The 13,818-nt window shown below is 43.9% G+C and overlaps 5 protein-coding genes across 7 annotated transcripts; 2 read left to right on the top strand and 3 right to left on the bottom strand.

Annotated features, from left to right (window-relative positions):
* Window positions 1-565: 565 nt before the first annotated feature.
* On the bottom strand, window positions 566-5,120 carry LOC113218268 (clavesin-2). The gene is made up of 7 exons (XM_026438539.2): window positions 4,878-5,120; window positions 4,632-4,797; window positions 4,340-4,544; window positions 3,860-3,983; window positions 3,554-3,766; window positions 3,206-3,456; window positions 566-3,123 (listed from the first exon to the last, which is right to left on the bottom strand). The coding sequence occupies exons 2-7, from the start codon at window positions 4,783-4,785 to the stop codon at window positions 3,009-3,011; spliced, it is 1,062 nt and encodes a 353-aa protein (XP_026294324.1). The 5' UTR covers window positions 4,786-4,797; window positions 4,878-5,120; the 3' UTR covers window positions 566-3,008.
* Window positions 5,121-5,218: 98 nt separating this feature from the next.
* LOC113218269 (uncharacterized) lies at window positions 5,219-6,922 on the top strand. The gene is made up of 4 exons (XM_026438540.2): window positions 5,219-5,529; window positions 5,600-5,801; window positions 5,878-6,033; window positions 6,126-6,922. The coding sequence occupies exons 1-4, from the start codon at window positions 5,348-5,350 to the stop codon at window positions 6,267-6,269; spliced, it is 684 nt and encodes a 227-aa protein (XP_026294325.1). The 5' UTR covers window positions 5,219-5,347; the 3' UTR covers window positions 6,270-6,922.
* An 814-nt stretch (window positions 6,923-7,736) lies between these two features.
* LOC113218271 (14 kDa phosphohistidine phosphatase) lies at window positions 7,737-8,744 on the top strand. Of its 3 annotated transcripts, none has more exons than XM_026438543.2 (2): window positions 7,737-8,018; window positions 8,112-8,744. In XM_026438543.2, the coding sequence occupies exon 2, from the start codon at window positions 8,123-8,125 to the stop codon at window positions 8,558-8,560; it is 438 nt and encodes a 145-aa protein (XP_026294328.1). In that variant the 5' UTR covers window positions 7,737-8,018; window positions 8,112-8,122; the 3' UTR covers window positions 8,561-8,744. The 3 variants fall into 3 exon arrangements, with proteins under 3 accessions (XP_026294328.1, XP_052120857.1, XP_026294329.1); XM_052264897.1 differs by having other exon boundaries at window positions 7,737-7,977; XM_026438544.2 differs by having other exon boundaries at window positions 7,761-7,977; window positions 8,190-8,744.
* Window positions 8,557-10,164, bottom strand: LOC113218270 (complement factor I-like). Its single transcript, XM_026438541.2, has 4 exons — window positions 9,705-10,164; window positions 9,508-9,618; window positions 8,917-9,042; window positions 8,557-8,827 (listed from the first exon to the last, which is right to left on the bottom strand). Exons 1-4 carry the CDS (start codon window positions 9,820-9,822, stop codon window positions 8,712-8,714), a joined length of 471 nt encoding a protein of 156 aa, XP_026294326.1. The 5' UTR covers window positions 9,823-10,164; the 3' UTR covers window positions 8,557-8,711.
* Window positions 10,165-10,883: 719 nt separating this feature from the next.
* Window positions 10,884-13,140, bottom strand: LOC113218319 (ankyrin repeat domain-containing protein 29). The gene is made up of 4 exons (XM_052264899.1): window positions 12,997-13,140; window positions 12,170-12,367; window positions 11,811-11,906; window positions 10,884-11,725 (listed from the first exon to the last, which is right to left on the bottom strand). Exons 1-4 carry the CDS (start codon window positions 13,000-13,002, stop codon window positions 11,543-11,545), a joined length of 483 nt encoding a protein of 160 aa, XP_052120859.1. The 5' UTR covers window positions 13,003-13,140; the 3' UTR covers window positions 10,884-11,542.
* Window positions 13,141-13,818: the final 678 nt, after the last annotated feature.

Below are 13,818 nucleotides of genomic sequence, written 5' to 3' on the forward strand. Positions count from 1 at the left end.
ATCGGAATGGAACAATTCAATATTCCGGACCGGAAACAATCAAGCACTATACCTTGCGATTAATAACGAAAAGCGGCGATGTCCACTCTAAAATTCTGGTTAAAATCCTATGATCAATAATAATATGAGTAGGTATTATCGGTAATTGGCAGAAACGCCGATCTTCACTGTTTGTTTACGTTTCCATAAAGGCGCGGGGAATGCGAGCCGCGCCCGCGCGGTGGGGAAATGCGCGGGAAATGGCGCGAACCAAGACTTGTTCAAAAATAAGTTAGTTTACTTATGTTAGCGAAATAGCGTAAGTTATTTCATTTACCCTTTTCCAGCCCCGGAACTGCAGTTAGACACTTCGTTTGCCCTCCTGATGGTATCTGAACTTGATTTAGCTCTTATTTCAACAACTGCTGCCACTGAATGAAATAACATAATGTAATTAATTAACTACTTAACTCAATTTATTTACTAAAATAGATAAATTAGGTTCGGACAAACGAGCTTCGGACGATCGGAGCCGCCTCCTCGAAGAGCCATGTGTGGTTGCTGGAAGAAAGTAAAAACAAGTTCATTGATGTGGTTGATGTGATTTTATTTCAAGAAGACCAGCACCCGGGTGTGTCATGAAACAACTGAAATGTACATTGTAAATGTTTTCTCTGTCACCAGTCCTAAGCGCATTTTTTTTTTTTTTTTTTTAATCTTTTGGTCTGTTTCTCAGTTTTTGAGAAACTCATTTTTAGACTGAAAATTCCCAGCTTTAATCAAATAATTCCCTTATTCAAAGCCATGGGAAAAAGAGAAGAGCAATTTAAATTTTGGTCTGAAAGCCTGTAGACTATGAATAGAATATTTTTCCAAAAAGTGATGGGCAGAAAAAATAAAACCATTCTTGGAAAGTACTTTTAAAACGGAGGAAGGCTCCAATTGTTGTGTAACAACACACACCCTGCTGGGTACTATAGGTCAGATAATCCAGGCCAGCGAAAATTTGCTACCAAATCAAATTCAGGTACATGCAAAAACTAAACGTCACACTGCATTGGATTAACAAATAGGCCAACGCCACACAATACTGGTAACATATAGCTCCTACTATAAAAGCAGTCTGGAATTATAATATACATATATTTATTCACATGGGTATACAAATTACCCAGAAACAGAGATGATCAGGTTTCGACAGTCAGAGATACCCTAGTGTCCACCCGTAAGCACGCTGTGCCCTGCACCACTGAAAAAAGCTTCTAGAGCCTCTTAAGGATCCAACTAGGAGATTTAGACACCACCTCTGCATTATCCACTTAAAGATGAGGCTAACATACCAACAAGATAATACATACAAGTCGATAAATAAATGGGTAAATAATTTAAAATCAAGAGTCATAGTAGGGCAAAACCACGCCATAGGCAGTGACCTAAATATGTAAGTCTAAAAAAATAATAAACTGCACATCTTAAGTACATACAACACATGACAAGAAAAATGAGATTGACAGAATTTGACATAAAATGGAGTTACTTAATTTTAGGGGGTATACCAGAACTATAGGAACTAAATGAATCTTCAGGCCCATCAAAACAAGGTTTCTACATCATTACACAGGCAGGCATAACACAGTACAATTGGAATACCTCAAATAGAAAATCATATGAACAACAGAGTTATTGAATTGCGGTGTTTTTGAAATTTTCAATTTCATTAGAATTTTCTCAACAAAGACTGGCAAAAAAACTTAACAAGAGACAAGCCACTAAAGAAGAAAAAGGAAAACAAACAAACAAAACCACGGCTCTGTGCAACAACATCCTTTCTGCAAATTGTGTCGTCATAACCCTTCACCTCCTCTCACCTGTCGTTGATAAGTGAGCGGAAGGGAGGGGGAATGATGACACAATTTGCAGATAGGATGTTGTTGCAAGGAGCCGTCGAAAGGAAATAGAATTTGTTTTATAACAACAAATCAACAAAAAAGAAAAAAGCACCAAAACCAAAAATAAGGTAACACAACCTCATATCAATAAACAACTACAACATTAAAAGAGATAAAAGTGAAACAAATGCAACACTTACAGTTAAAACAACAAAAATATTTAAAGACAAAGTGTCAATTTGATAGAAAATGGTAATACTGTAAATATGGACAATAAACTAGGCGTCACAAATAATTTCACATTACCATAAAATGGTTTAAAATACATCACAATCAAAAATTATAGGTACAGTAAAAAAAATGTAATATTTGAGATTACCTAAAGAAGAGAGTGTGCAAAAAAAAACAAAAATAGAGATATTCAGCTTAAAAGAAAAATACCTGTAAGAATAAAAAGATACCACATCACATATCCTTTGACAGTACCATACAAGTACAGTACAAGGGTGCAAGTTTTCAGATCTATATGATCAACAATTACTCATTGCAATTACTGTTATCACGGGTATAATAATACATATAAAATTGCTACCCAACCAAAAAAAATAATACGGTGCCCGCAGAATCATCCTCTAACTTTTAACAAAAGGTCAATAGACAAGCGTTTAAAAATATTATGAAAAATAGAGCAATGGCAAATATCGTCACAATTGCTTGCACTATTCTCTCAGATCTACATTACCTCACCATAATACAGAAGAAACATTCAGTAAGCAAAGATTAAATTATCTCACAACCTGTCAACATTATTCTGCACATCAAATAAACATAGTGCAAAATAACGCATAGCGATAGATAAAAGCATTGTAATATATTACAGGTTACACATACCACAAAAATTCCGAAAGTGGAAGACTGGATAAACACCATCACACTGATGAACAGTCAGATGCAAAACACTGCTTCTTTTTTAAATTAAGGGATTGGCACTCATGTGACAAGTTAGTAAACATTTGGCTGTGGGTACAAACAACCTACATTGGTCCAACATGGGAATGTACATCACAAACATAAAATTTCTATCCAAACTGTCCCTGTGATTATGTAATTGTCATTAACAATGTATAGTAACATGCATTATTAAGATTTATCGGTGGAGGAAGAAATTGGAGTGATGGTGTGACTGACCTTCCGGGCCAGAGGTTTTTTAAAAAACTGATTACCACTCAACGTATCTGGAACAGTTTCAGACTTCCTGAAATAAAATAAAGCAACCAAGTATTAGAACAAATCTAAGTGACTTTCATTCATTTAAAATAAATGTTACACAACTTTACCTCACATGGACATTGGTAGTTTTTTTTGCAGACTCATCTGAGTCTGAGCTACTGCTGGGAGACTCACTTCTAGATTCATTTAAGGTTGTGTCATTTTGAGGGTCCTCTGATGTTTTCAAACTTTCCTCTAAAAGTTTATCAGACCATACTGTGGGATTAAAAGAAGGTCCCTCTCCTCCAAGTTCAGCTGGCAAGATATCCTTACTAACATACTCATGAAGAGTACTCATGTTATTTCCATGCATGTAAATCTATTGACAACAATTTCACAATGATAGAAACCATATTGATTTTAATTTTTGGTTGCATAAGTAATGGAAATACAATTGAAGTTATTTATATGCCTACCTTTTCTTTAGTTTTTTCTTTCAGAAAAGGGCGAATCATAGTCAGAAGTGCCTCCACATACCATGGCTGATTAATAAAGTGGATTCCTTTAAAGCGGGCTGGAAAGCAATCTTGAAGCCCCTCAATCATGAGTTTTAGAACTTTCGGATTCAGATTGGAAGATTGACGAAAAGAAAAATCTGTCCAGTCCACGACAACAACAAATCCATTCAGCTGTAATTAGAAACAATTTTCATCACTAAACTGAAGATCCTTCGTAAAACCAGGAGAAATAAAAGTTGGGAAGTCAATGAATAATGAACAAACCTGATTTTGTTTCTCTTCCACAAGCTTCTCAAGTGTAAGTAATAGAGCTCGGTACACAGCAATCAATGAGTAGTTACAATGATCCCAATGTGCAGTAAATATTACCAACACACATCGTCCCTTCCTGACAGTAAATGAAATGAAGATGTCAAATTAAAGGGATAATATCCACACAGTAGATGACTTTCAGTAGGTCATTCCTCTGGTAATGCTCTTAAAACAAATGCGTTGGAGGTTGGTTACCTTGAAGAGGTATTTAGCGCCATGAGACTCCAAATCTAGCCCAAAGTTACAAAGTTGTGTTTCTGGCAATTTAATCATCAGAAATAGTCTTTAGGTATTTTGATGTCATTAAACTTCAAATGATAAAATAAAGTCTGACTTCTTATATTTCAAGAGGGCAATTAGCAGCTATCAGAGAAATGATCAATTGAGTAATAGAAGTTTAACTTCTCCAGGTAACATTATCAATCCACAAACCTGTCTCGCTGTTGAAGGACACCAGGAAATCCATCCTTTAAAGCTTGTTGAATGGATTCATCTTGAGCATTCAGATGAATGAAAAGATGTCGGTTACGATGACGATATGAATAGTAATTAACTAGCAGCTGAAAACTCTCCTGGATATTCATCTTACGAGCATGAAGAAATCTTAACAAAAAGTCATCGTCAGTTCTTGCAAATTCTGAAACGAAGGAAGTCAATGTGCACAAGTTAGATAGATTTTGGTTGTAAAACAAAATCCAGCAAGTACTTCGTACCAAGTACCCACCGACATCTGGTTTTGACGCTATTAGAGTGCGAATAGCCTTCAGGGATTGATCAGATGTTAAAACTTCCTTTTTAGGGAGAGTAACACCTGCACTCAGACTGGGAAAGTTAGCATCCATTCGCATCCCGAATGCGTATTCAGTATACTCTGCCATCTTCACGGATTTCTGAAAAGAAAGTTAGTGTCACATTCGATTTAACATAATTTTGCGGGGGAAAAAATATAAAAATACCAGGTAGCACTTACGTCCAAATGTAGCAGAAGGTTATTATAACCTTCGAAACTTAACAGACTAGCTAACCATTTCTTCAGTTCTTATGCCGAAATACTCTGTACGGTTAAGAATTTTATTTCTTCAATCGATTCTTACAAATAGTAGGCATCCCATATTTGTGTTAAGATATGAATAAATAAACTGAAGGCTTCCCGTGCATTTTCTCAGATCAAATGGACCAACATTTTTGTGACTTTTGCAGGTATAGCAACATAACAGACAGACGGCAGCACGCAGACGCAGAAGGCAGAACTTACTGGATTTATGAAAAATTTGCAGTACATCCGTGATTTTGTCTCTGCCTTAGAGTCGCTGTGTATTTCTTGTATTTGTTGGACTGACAGCTGGAAGGAAGGACACTTGTTGATAAGACTAGAAAGTCCTGTTTCGTAAACCTCTATGAGTTTAGTGAGCCAGGAGCTAACGTTGAAGTGAAATAACGATGGCACGTCAACCAAGACTAAAAATTATTTATAGTGCCATTCTTAATAGAGATATTACTCTAGTTTCTCATCAAGATGATGACAGTGTTGATTTAAATGCAACTCTCAAGGAAGTTAAGGAGTCCATTAAAAACCTAGAACAATCGTCTTTTGAACAAAAATTAACGTTTCCTATGGACAGGTATGTGATAGTGAATAGTATACTTACTTGCTGTATAGAATAGTGTAATAAAATGGTCTAAATGTTGCAGTTTGCAAGTTCATGTCGTGGCAGATAAAGGCATCATATACTTGTGCATAACAACACGCACAGAAAGTCAATACTTGCCCTTTGCTTTCCTTCTCCGTGTGAGGGATACATTTTCGGAACAACCTAGCCTCATTAGCCGATCATATCGTGCTGGTGAAGATGAGTTTGACAGAGATTTCAGACCGGTTTTAGTGCAAATACTGGTCAGTTCCTTCAATTTTCAAACTTAACTTTTAACATATTTCGTGGTATTATCCTCAATAATTTTTTACACCATAGGATGACTTCAATTCTGGACGTGCAGATAAGTTATCTCAAGTTGAGGAGCAAATTGAGGACGTCAAACAAATCATGATTCACAATGTCGAGAGAGTAATGAATCGTGGAGAGCGCCTTGACGATTTGCTGTCTAAAACTGAAGAGCTAGAGTCCCAGGTAAGTTTTTTTATTACTGTTGTATAGTGGAATTTCACTCTGAAAATATACTGTAGGTCACAGGTTTCTTATTATTGCCCATTACATTACAGGGTCAAGATTTTCGACGTGAAGCTCGTGCTGTGTTTGTTCAATCACGATGTCGTAATCTGAAAATGTGGATAGTTATTGTAATATTATTTCTCATCTTCGTAACTGTTGTCGTTTTATTTGCTACTGGTGTTATCAAATCTTAATCAACAAAATATTATAGCAGTGGCCTATTAAGTTTGATTGCCAGGTAAATTTTTCTTAAATTGAAGACTGAGTACTCAACTAATTGTGAGCTGGATCTTGCATGGTAAAGAAGTATTCACTTGATTCAAATAGTACAGTGCTGGGAATATTTATGTTATTGAACTTACGTGCAAAATTGTTTTGAATTTGGTTTGTTTCTGAGTAGTTTCTGATTTGCCCGGTTTGTCTCGTAAACTGTAAAAGCTACTAGATCCCTGTATTTGTACTCTTGAGACTGCCCTCATAAGACTGCAAATATCATCTTGTAAAAAGAATTCACAGTTCATGTTGATGTGTCTGAGGATAAGCAAGTAATACTGCTATATAATGAACTATATTTTAAATTGTTAAAACTCAGAAAACTTCTAAAGTAGCAATAACTTCATTTTTTGTTGAAGAAGTTTAGTGTCATTGAATAGTCCACTCCTCAGGTCCTTGAGCTTAAAAATTCTACCTGATGACTACAAATCTAATCAAAATAATTACTATGTCATACATATTTAAAAAAAAAAGTATTTTTTATAATGTTTTCCAATTTTAATATAAGTAGAATCTATTCTCTTTGTTGTTGTTTTATAAATGACGTAATAAATTATTGAAGTTCGCCGCAAAAGCTGTGTTTTGTGATAAGTTTTGAAGTAAATATTGAAGATGCATTTGATCTCAAATTCTGGAGAATGTGTCGCGTTATATTTGTCAAATGGATAAAATTCATTTGACAAGTCTATGCATTGCCTTTTATTCTATTGGAATTGAAGTTGTAAAACCATTGAATGTGTTTCCTGTCAGCGACGCCACTCATGTTGGGGTCGAAGACATAGATCCTCAGTCATCGTTAGTTGTCGTGAAACGCACGAGTAGACGTCATGCGGGTTCATGTGTCCTTCCATCATCTCTGTCTTTTCTGGTATATGAGCTGAGCTACCTCGTTGTGACATTGGCAAGTTGACTAGCGGAGGACTCAGTGTTTGCTTCGGTACGCACCACACTATGTGAGCAATAATAAAATCATAACACTCTGATTGGGATACACGCCGAAGCACGTGGCACATTAGGCTCCAGTCAAATGATGGGTAGCGCCTGCAACGCGCTGGGTAGGCCAACCCGTTGAACAGCTGTGTGGAGTCGCCGGCCCGCCCTGCCCGGGGCCTGGGGACGAGAGGCGAAGGTCACTGACGTTATGTGATGTCATCTGACATCGAGGGAGTCATTTTGACATCAGAAAGACACTTTTTCTGTTCCGTGAGACACAAAATAACAGCTCTGAGATTCCACTTAAAAGTTGAAAACTTAAAAACTCATGCCAAAAAAGCCTCAGGAAAAAAAGTCAAAACAGTGTTAAAATACAGTCCACAGAGAGCCCTTATCTCTTTATCTTCTGCTTTTCTCGTATACTACCCCAACTCAATAAAAAGTTCCTTGGGCCTTCTTGAGCCACGAACGCTGCGTTTAAGTTTTCAAATCTGCCCGCTTGCATACATAGCGGTGTATTTCCACGACCATAGCGCCTCCTGGCGGTGAATCTTTTCTGCTCCTCTATCCACCTTGCTTTTTGCTGCTCTTTGCTTTGCTTTGCTTCATTGCTTCCCACTCGAAGCAGAAGCAGACAAGTTGGAGTTTACAAAGCCGGCTGACGTTTTTAAAGTTTTCATCTTAAACCCATAAACGGTAAATTATTTCGAAACTCTTACATAAAATTCTAACATGATGTGCGTACAGTTTGGTTATCCTCGAGTGCTCTATTATTTTTCTCAAATTAGTTCTATTTTGAAGATACTCATGTGTCTTAACCTAAATTACAGACATTTATCAAATGTTCAAGATCAGCTTGTCAACTACATTTTCAGCTCCTAAGCTACAACAATTCCGTTTATTTTCAGTGATGGAAGAAATCTTGAAATCTATCCCAACCGTTCTCATCGACAGTGAAGGAGTTTTCAAATATGTGCTTATCAAGGTGCATAGGAAAGAAGAAGTTGTTGATGAAAGAGAGAAGCTGATTGTACGTGGATTTAAGTGGGGAGCGTTTCATGCTGACATCTATGAAGAGACTCAAGAGAAAATTGAGAAACTTGGCTTTGAAACTGAATGTGTCGGTGGAGGGCGAATTGAGCACAACCCTGCTGAAAAGAAACTTAAGGTGTATGGGTATTCTCAAGGCTATGGCCGGGCTGATCATGAAATAACTACTAATCTCATTAAGAAAGACTACCCTGACTACAATGTTTCCTGGACAAACGACGGGTATTAATTGCATTCAATTTTATTTATTGGTTCTGTCAAATGTTTAATATTGTAAGTTATATTTTTTATCTTAACATTAATGTCAAATGTGATGTATTACATATCTTTTGCAACCATTTAATGAACTAATTAAAACAGTAAAAAAAAAAGTAATTGTCTTAAATGGTAAAATAGACCAATGTTACCAACAATATAGTATCAGAAATCAACTTATTTGACGCCTTATTTGTCACTTCTTGCGGCTTTGAGTATGTTGACACTGTTGTAGCTGCCTCTGTGAAACACAATTTGAACAGTTAGGAGCAAAAATGTAGTTTTACACAAAGTGTCATACCCAAAATAGTTTTTTAATTTTAAAAATACCTGTGACTACTGTCTCGCAGCCAAGCTCGTCAGATTTATCTTGGCACTCTATTTGGCCATTACATCTTGCTCCAGACGGGACACATTGATTCGATCCTTTACATTTCAATGACCCACTAAGGCATACTATAACAAAAATGTAAAAAGAGAAATGAGCAGTGTGCAAGTTGTTCTAAGAAAGCCCTACCTCATTGTGCAGGAACGTGAAGGGGTATATTTACACCCGTTTGCAAGAGACTCCCACGCCCACTGGCAGCCGCGTGGAGGAAGTCATCCCACTGCCGGATCACCACCTTGCGTTAAACGTGCAGAGTTAGAACCCAGGAGGTTCTGCCTCTCGTCCCCAAAACGCAAGTCTTGAAAAAGATTGGTTTGCATTTTTCACCACCACTAATTTTATACTTTAGGAAATTTCATGAACAGGAAATGAAAAAAAAACAAAAAAAAAACAGACCAAGCACAATACTCGTTCTCCCACCTCCAAGAGGGAAGTGAGAGTGGAGGTAAAGAACGAGTAAAAATCACCCCAGACCCATACAACTAAGGCAGAAGCGTTATAAGGGGTAGAGGGGAAGAGACTGTCATACTCACTCCGACAAGACAGCTCATCTGCGTTGTTTCCACAGTTGTCGATACCGTCGCACCACCGTGACCCCGAGATACACTTGCCGTTCTGGCAATCGAATTTCTCCGGCGGGCACGCTGGTAACACGCAACCACAATTAAAAAGCAGCCCCGGAGGCTCGATGGAACCGGTTGGTCTAAGAGCATTTGGAATAAAGCCTCACCGGGTAGCGCCTTGCCGAAGGTCGTAAGGGCAGCTGCTCCGCCGCCGCTGCCACTCAGCAGGACGGCGATGAAGAGGACGGCGCCCGTGAGCGCGACCGCGGGGCGCGCGGACACCATCCCGGGGCGCTGCGGCGACTGGCGAGGGCGGCGATGTCCTCCTGGACCGGTGGGTACGCGCGAAAGGCGCGCGCGGTGCTGCTGCACTGAGGAGGCGAGGGCGCGCGAGCGGGGACAGCCGCGGGGAGGTCAGCCAGGAGGAGAGGCTTTACGATACGAGCTGCTGGGCGCGGCGGCGGCTCGCGGCAGAGCGCCAGGGGACGGACGCGCGGTGCTACGCGGCGCGAATGCGAGAGACAGGCGGGTGCTGCTGGAGGCCTCCCTCTCCTCTGCGGCTGCTGGCCGGGGCTGCACTGGCGCGCTGTGGCCGGCGCCGCGCACCAGAGGACTCTCTTTGCAGACTCGCAGTCTGTCCGGCCGGCGGCTCACGGCGTCCGTCGACTCCCATCCCGACATGTGAGTCATTAATCTAGCACTTGGTGCCCCCGCCCCCCGCAGCCACAGCCCGACCAATAGTGGGGCACTCACACCGACGGGCGTGCACACACACACACTGACACGCTCGCAGCGCCCTTTTCGTGTTTTTTCAGCCCGCATGTCGCCACCAACCGCCGCCTGCTGCTCGTCCTGCGGTCGTGAGTCGCACTTACAGATGAGCAGCAGCGGTCCAAACAGAAACAGGGGGCAGCAGCAGCAAGGCCTCTGGGGGGCCTCCTCGGCCTCGGCAGGATCCTGCTGTTTGGGCGCGGCAGGCCGATAGCATCATCACACACAAGACGAGTGCCTCTTGGCAGCCCTCCGAGCGCATCGCGCGCCGTGAGCAGTGGCTCCGCGTCACACCACTGCCGTGACTGCGAGCCGAGCGCCTGGTGGGTAGGCAATCCCAGCGCTGCAGCGCACGCGTGACTGGCGGGCTGGCCTACCCACGCAGGCACTCCGGCGCGCTCCGGCGGCGAGCTCGGGCGCGGCCCGTGTGACGAGTTTTTCAGCTCCGCATTTCAATGAAAGTCACGAGTCACGGCGCGCATTGCCGCATAACGTGTGCATGGCTTCGAAGGGGATCCGTGTGGGTCAGCCGGCCGCAATCTCGGGGACCGAAAAGAGTCGAAAGTCCACGCCAGTTCAACAATAACATTCTTTATTAACGAAGGTCATAACGTTTACTAAAATTATTGCAGTCACACAAACAAAACAGAACGATCGGGTAAGTTTTGTGCCAGGAAGAAAAGATGATTCATAGAAGGATATAAATTTTTGAAATGTCTGGAGTGCGGAGTTTCGCAAAAAGACCGATTGTCCAAAAGCGGCCCAGCAGTTAACGATATGGAAGAAGATCTGTGAGCTCGACCCTATACACGAATTACATAAACGAATGGGCGGAGAGGAGGCATGGTCCCTTTCGAACTCCATCCCAGACGCGCGCCAATGCGACGATTGGAGCGTTACAAGACTAGACTTGATGTTCCACATCTCATTCCTCAAAGTACTACACCCCCCACGCAGGGGGGAAAATAACTCTTAACGTAACAACGAACATAATTAAACAATTCATAAATAAGTCAAATACGAACAATTACACATAAACTTAGCAACAATAATACTTCACAAGGCCATCACGTTTGCAAAGCTGTACACGGCGGACCGCACGGAATGGAACCGGCGGTTCATCGTAATAAAAACAGCCAAGTACAAAAATATCAGAAAATATTGCATTCCCTCCCCATTTCATATCATATCATTTCGGACGGCGGTATGACGGCAGTGGAAGGGGCTGGCTGTGCTAGCTGCGCGCGGCGTGGGTGAGCAGGTCCACCACGGCGCGGTGCTTGTTGTCGGCGGCGAGCTGTGCGGCCGTCATCCCCTCCTGGTTGCGAAGCGACGGGTCGCTCCCGGCCGCCAGGAGCTTGCGGACGACGGCGAGGTGGCCGAAGAGCGCGGCGGCGTGCAGGGCGCTCTCACCGTTCTGCGGGAAGTCGTGATGATAACGGGTCGTTCGGCGATACGGACAGTTGGACATGACAGCATCATGAATGTGTGCCTTTACTCACCGGCAGCAGATTGAGGCTGGGCCTGTACTGCAGCAGCTCGTCCACCACGGTGGTGTGTCCCTTGTGCGCCGCCTTGAACAGCGGAGTGGCGCCGTCCTGCAGGCAGCATGAAAAGAAGACATGAAAGCGACGGATGGGTCAACGACTCGAATTTTGGGAGGACACAGGAGTACACCTGGAGTACGCGGAGCACACCCGGAGAACACTTAGAGTACACCCAGAGTACACCCGGAGTACACCCAGAGTACACCCGGACTACACTTAAAGTACACCCGGACACACCCAGAGTACACCTAGAGAGAGCACACCCGGAGAGCACCTGGAGTACTGCCAGCTCGGTGCACAAGGAGCACACTTACGTGTCTGGTGGTGTCCACGGCGGCGCCCTGCCGCAGCAGCACGCGCACGATCCGCTCGTGGCCCATCTGCGCCGAGATCCACAGCGGGGTGGCGCCGTCCGTGCGCCGGGCGTCCACCGCGGCGCCGTGCTCCAGCAGCAGCAGCACCACGCGGCCGTGGCCGTTCTGTGACGCCATGAACAGCGGCGTGGCGCGGTCCTGGAGGAAGGTCAGCAGAGCGGAGGGAATGCATGGGTGAGTCACACAGCAGCCGTGTTTTATCCGCAATCTGCTTTCGCACGGCGGCCTCGACTCGACTAGGGTTGTGCTACACATCTCAATACACTCTAATCTAAACGTTAAGGGACAATGTGATTCCTAAAACTAGACGAACTGTATGCAGTTTTGATGCGCACGAAAACTTTCGCTTTTTACTAACAAAATTGTCCTTTTACATTATTTAGTGTATACAGATACGATACCGTCTTGACGTCGCCACGATACTTTTTCGATATTATTGCGGTATTTAGAATGCTCGATATTATCGAGATTCGATGCACCAAGGTGATATGTTCGACGTGGTCTGGTCGATATCGTGTCGCGGCACATTAATATCTGGGCGCATCGCACAGCCCTAGCTGGACGCTTCGCGGTGGAGGGCCCCGGGCCCAGCCCTCCCTGCGCGCATCTGGTAGCAATCAAGACATGAGGCCAGGCGTGCGTGTGTATGAGGGCGCGGGCGGGGGCACGGGCGGGGGCGCGGGCGGGGACACGGGCGGGCGTCGCGGCGCCGCGCGGGATGGGCTGCCTACCACCGCGGCGCAGCCAACCAACCCACGCAAACTCACCTTCATGTGGGCGTTGACGTTGGCGCCGCGGTTGATGAGCTCCTTGGCGACGTCCAGGTGACCGCACTGGCAGGACACGAACAGGGGCGTCCCGCCGTCCTGAAGAGATACAGAATAATATCAGCAATTATAACGAGTACTACCAATGAAACAGTAAACGTACGACATCAATAAAAGATGGATGACGTCTCGCCGTGATATATACAGTAGTTTCCATAGATGTGAGGTCGCCACGCGGCGCGAGAACGAGTCGGGGAGGCATAAGCGCCGCGACCTTGGGTGCTCATTCATGAGGTTCATGAGAGGCAGACCAGGCCGCCGTAAATTGAGCGCACCGAGTAAACCGATGCCATGGCGGCGTCGGCTGCGCCACCCCCACCGCTGCTGCCAACACCGCCACCCCCGCTACAGCCGCCGCCGTCGCCCTGCCCCTCGCTGGAGCGGCAGAGCACGCCAAGGGCGGGCGGAGAGCAAGAAGTTCATGGTGCTTATGTCGATATTCGCTCGAGGTGGGGGAGGGGGAGGGGGGAGTCCCCGACAAGCATATGACCCAGTGCACCGCGACTATGAGCAGCAAAGCACCTGCTGGGGGGGGGGGGGGGGGGGGGTGAGAGTGAGATGCGAACAGGAAAATAATTGCTCCCACCTCGGGGACGCACGACGGGAGCCCTCTTCTGAACTCCCTCACCCGAGGTTAGGGTGGGTAGTAGCGGAATAAGTGTGTCTTTTCGTCGAGAAAGGGTGTAATTATTCGACTGTGGGAACAAAATGCGCACCTTACCATCGGAGAACGATCTCCTTGTTCTGATTAGTGCCCCCCCC

The sequence above is a fragment of the Frankliniella occidentalis genome, unplaced genomic scaffold (genome assembly GCF_000697945.3).
Source record: "Frankliniella occidentalis isolate FOCC.00 unplaced genomic scaffold, Focc_3.1 Scaffold22, whole genome shotgun sequence".
Taxonomy (NCBI): domain Eukaryota; kingdom Metazoa; phylum Arthropoda; class Insecta; order Thysanoptera; family Thripidae; genus Frankliniella; species Frankliniella occidentalis.

Bases quoted from the DNA above. Each gene is read 5' to 3' on its own strand.
- LOC113218268 (XM_026438539.2), bottom strand. From the start codon at position 4,785: ATGGCAGAGTATACTGAATACGCATTCGGGATGCGAATGGATGCTAAC. The intron at 3,984-4,339 runs GTTTGTGGATTG...ATTTACTGTCAG, and splicing joins GTCCTTCAACAGCGAGACAG to GAAGGGACGATGTGTGTTGG. The intron at 3,767-3,859 runs GTTTGTTCATTA...TTCTAATTACAG, and splicing joins TGGAAGAGAAACAAAATCAG to CTGAATGGATTTGTTGTTGT.
- LOC113218269 (XM_026438540.2), top strand. From the start codon at position 5,348: ATGGCACGTCAACCAAGACTAAAAATTATTTATAGTGCCATTCTTAAT. The intron at 5,530-5,599 runs GTATGTGATAGT...TAAATGTTGCAG, and splicing joins TTAACGTTTCCTATGGACAG to TTTGCAAGTTCATGTCGTGG. The intron at 5,802-5,877 runs GTCAGTTCCTTC...TTTACACCATAG, and splicing joins CGGTTTTAGTGCAAATACTG to GATGACTTCAATTCTGGACG.
- LOC113218271 (XM_026438543.2), top strand. From the start codon at position 8,123: ATGTTCAAGATCAGCTTGTCAACTACATTTTCAGCTCCTAAGCTACAA.
- LOC113218270 (XM_026438541.2), bottom strand. From the start codon at position 9,822: ATGGTGTCCGCGCGCCCCGCGGTCGCGCTCACGGGCGCCGTCCTCTTC. The intron at 9,043-9,507 runs GTGAGTATGACA...TTTTTGTTATAG, and splicing joins AGATGAGCTGTCTTGTCGGA to TATGCCTTAGTGGGTCATTG. The intron at 8,828-8,916 runs GTATTTTTAAAA...TGTGTTTCACAG, and splicing joins CTGCGAGACAGTAGTCACAG to AGGCAGCTACAACAGTGTCA.
- LOC113218319 (XM_052264899.1), bottom strand. The intron at 11,907-12,169 runs GTAAGTGTGCTC...TGCTGCCTGCAG, and splicing joins CCGTGGACACCACCAGACAC to GACGGCGCCACTCCGCTGTT. The intron at 11,726-11,810 runs GTGAGTAAAGGC...GACTTCCCGCAG, and splicing joins CCAGCCTCAATCTGCTGCCG to AACGGTGAGAGCGCCCTGCA.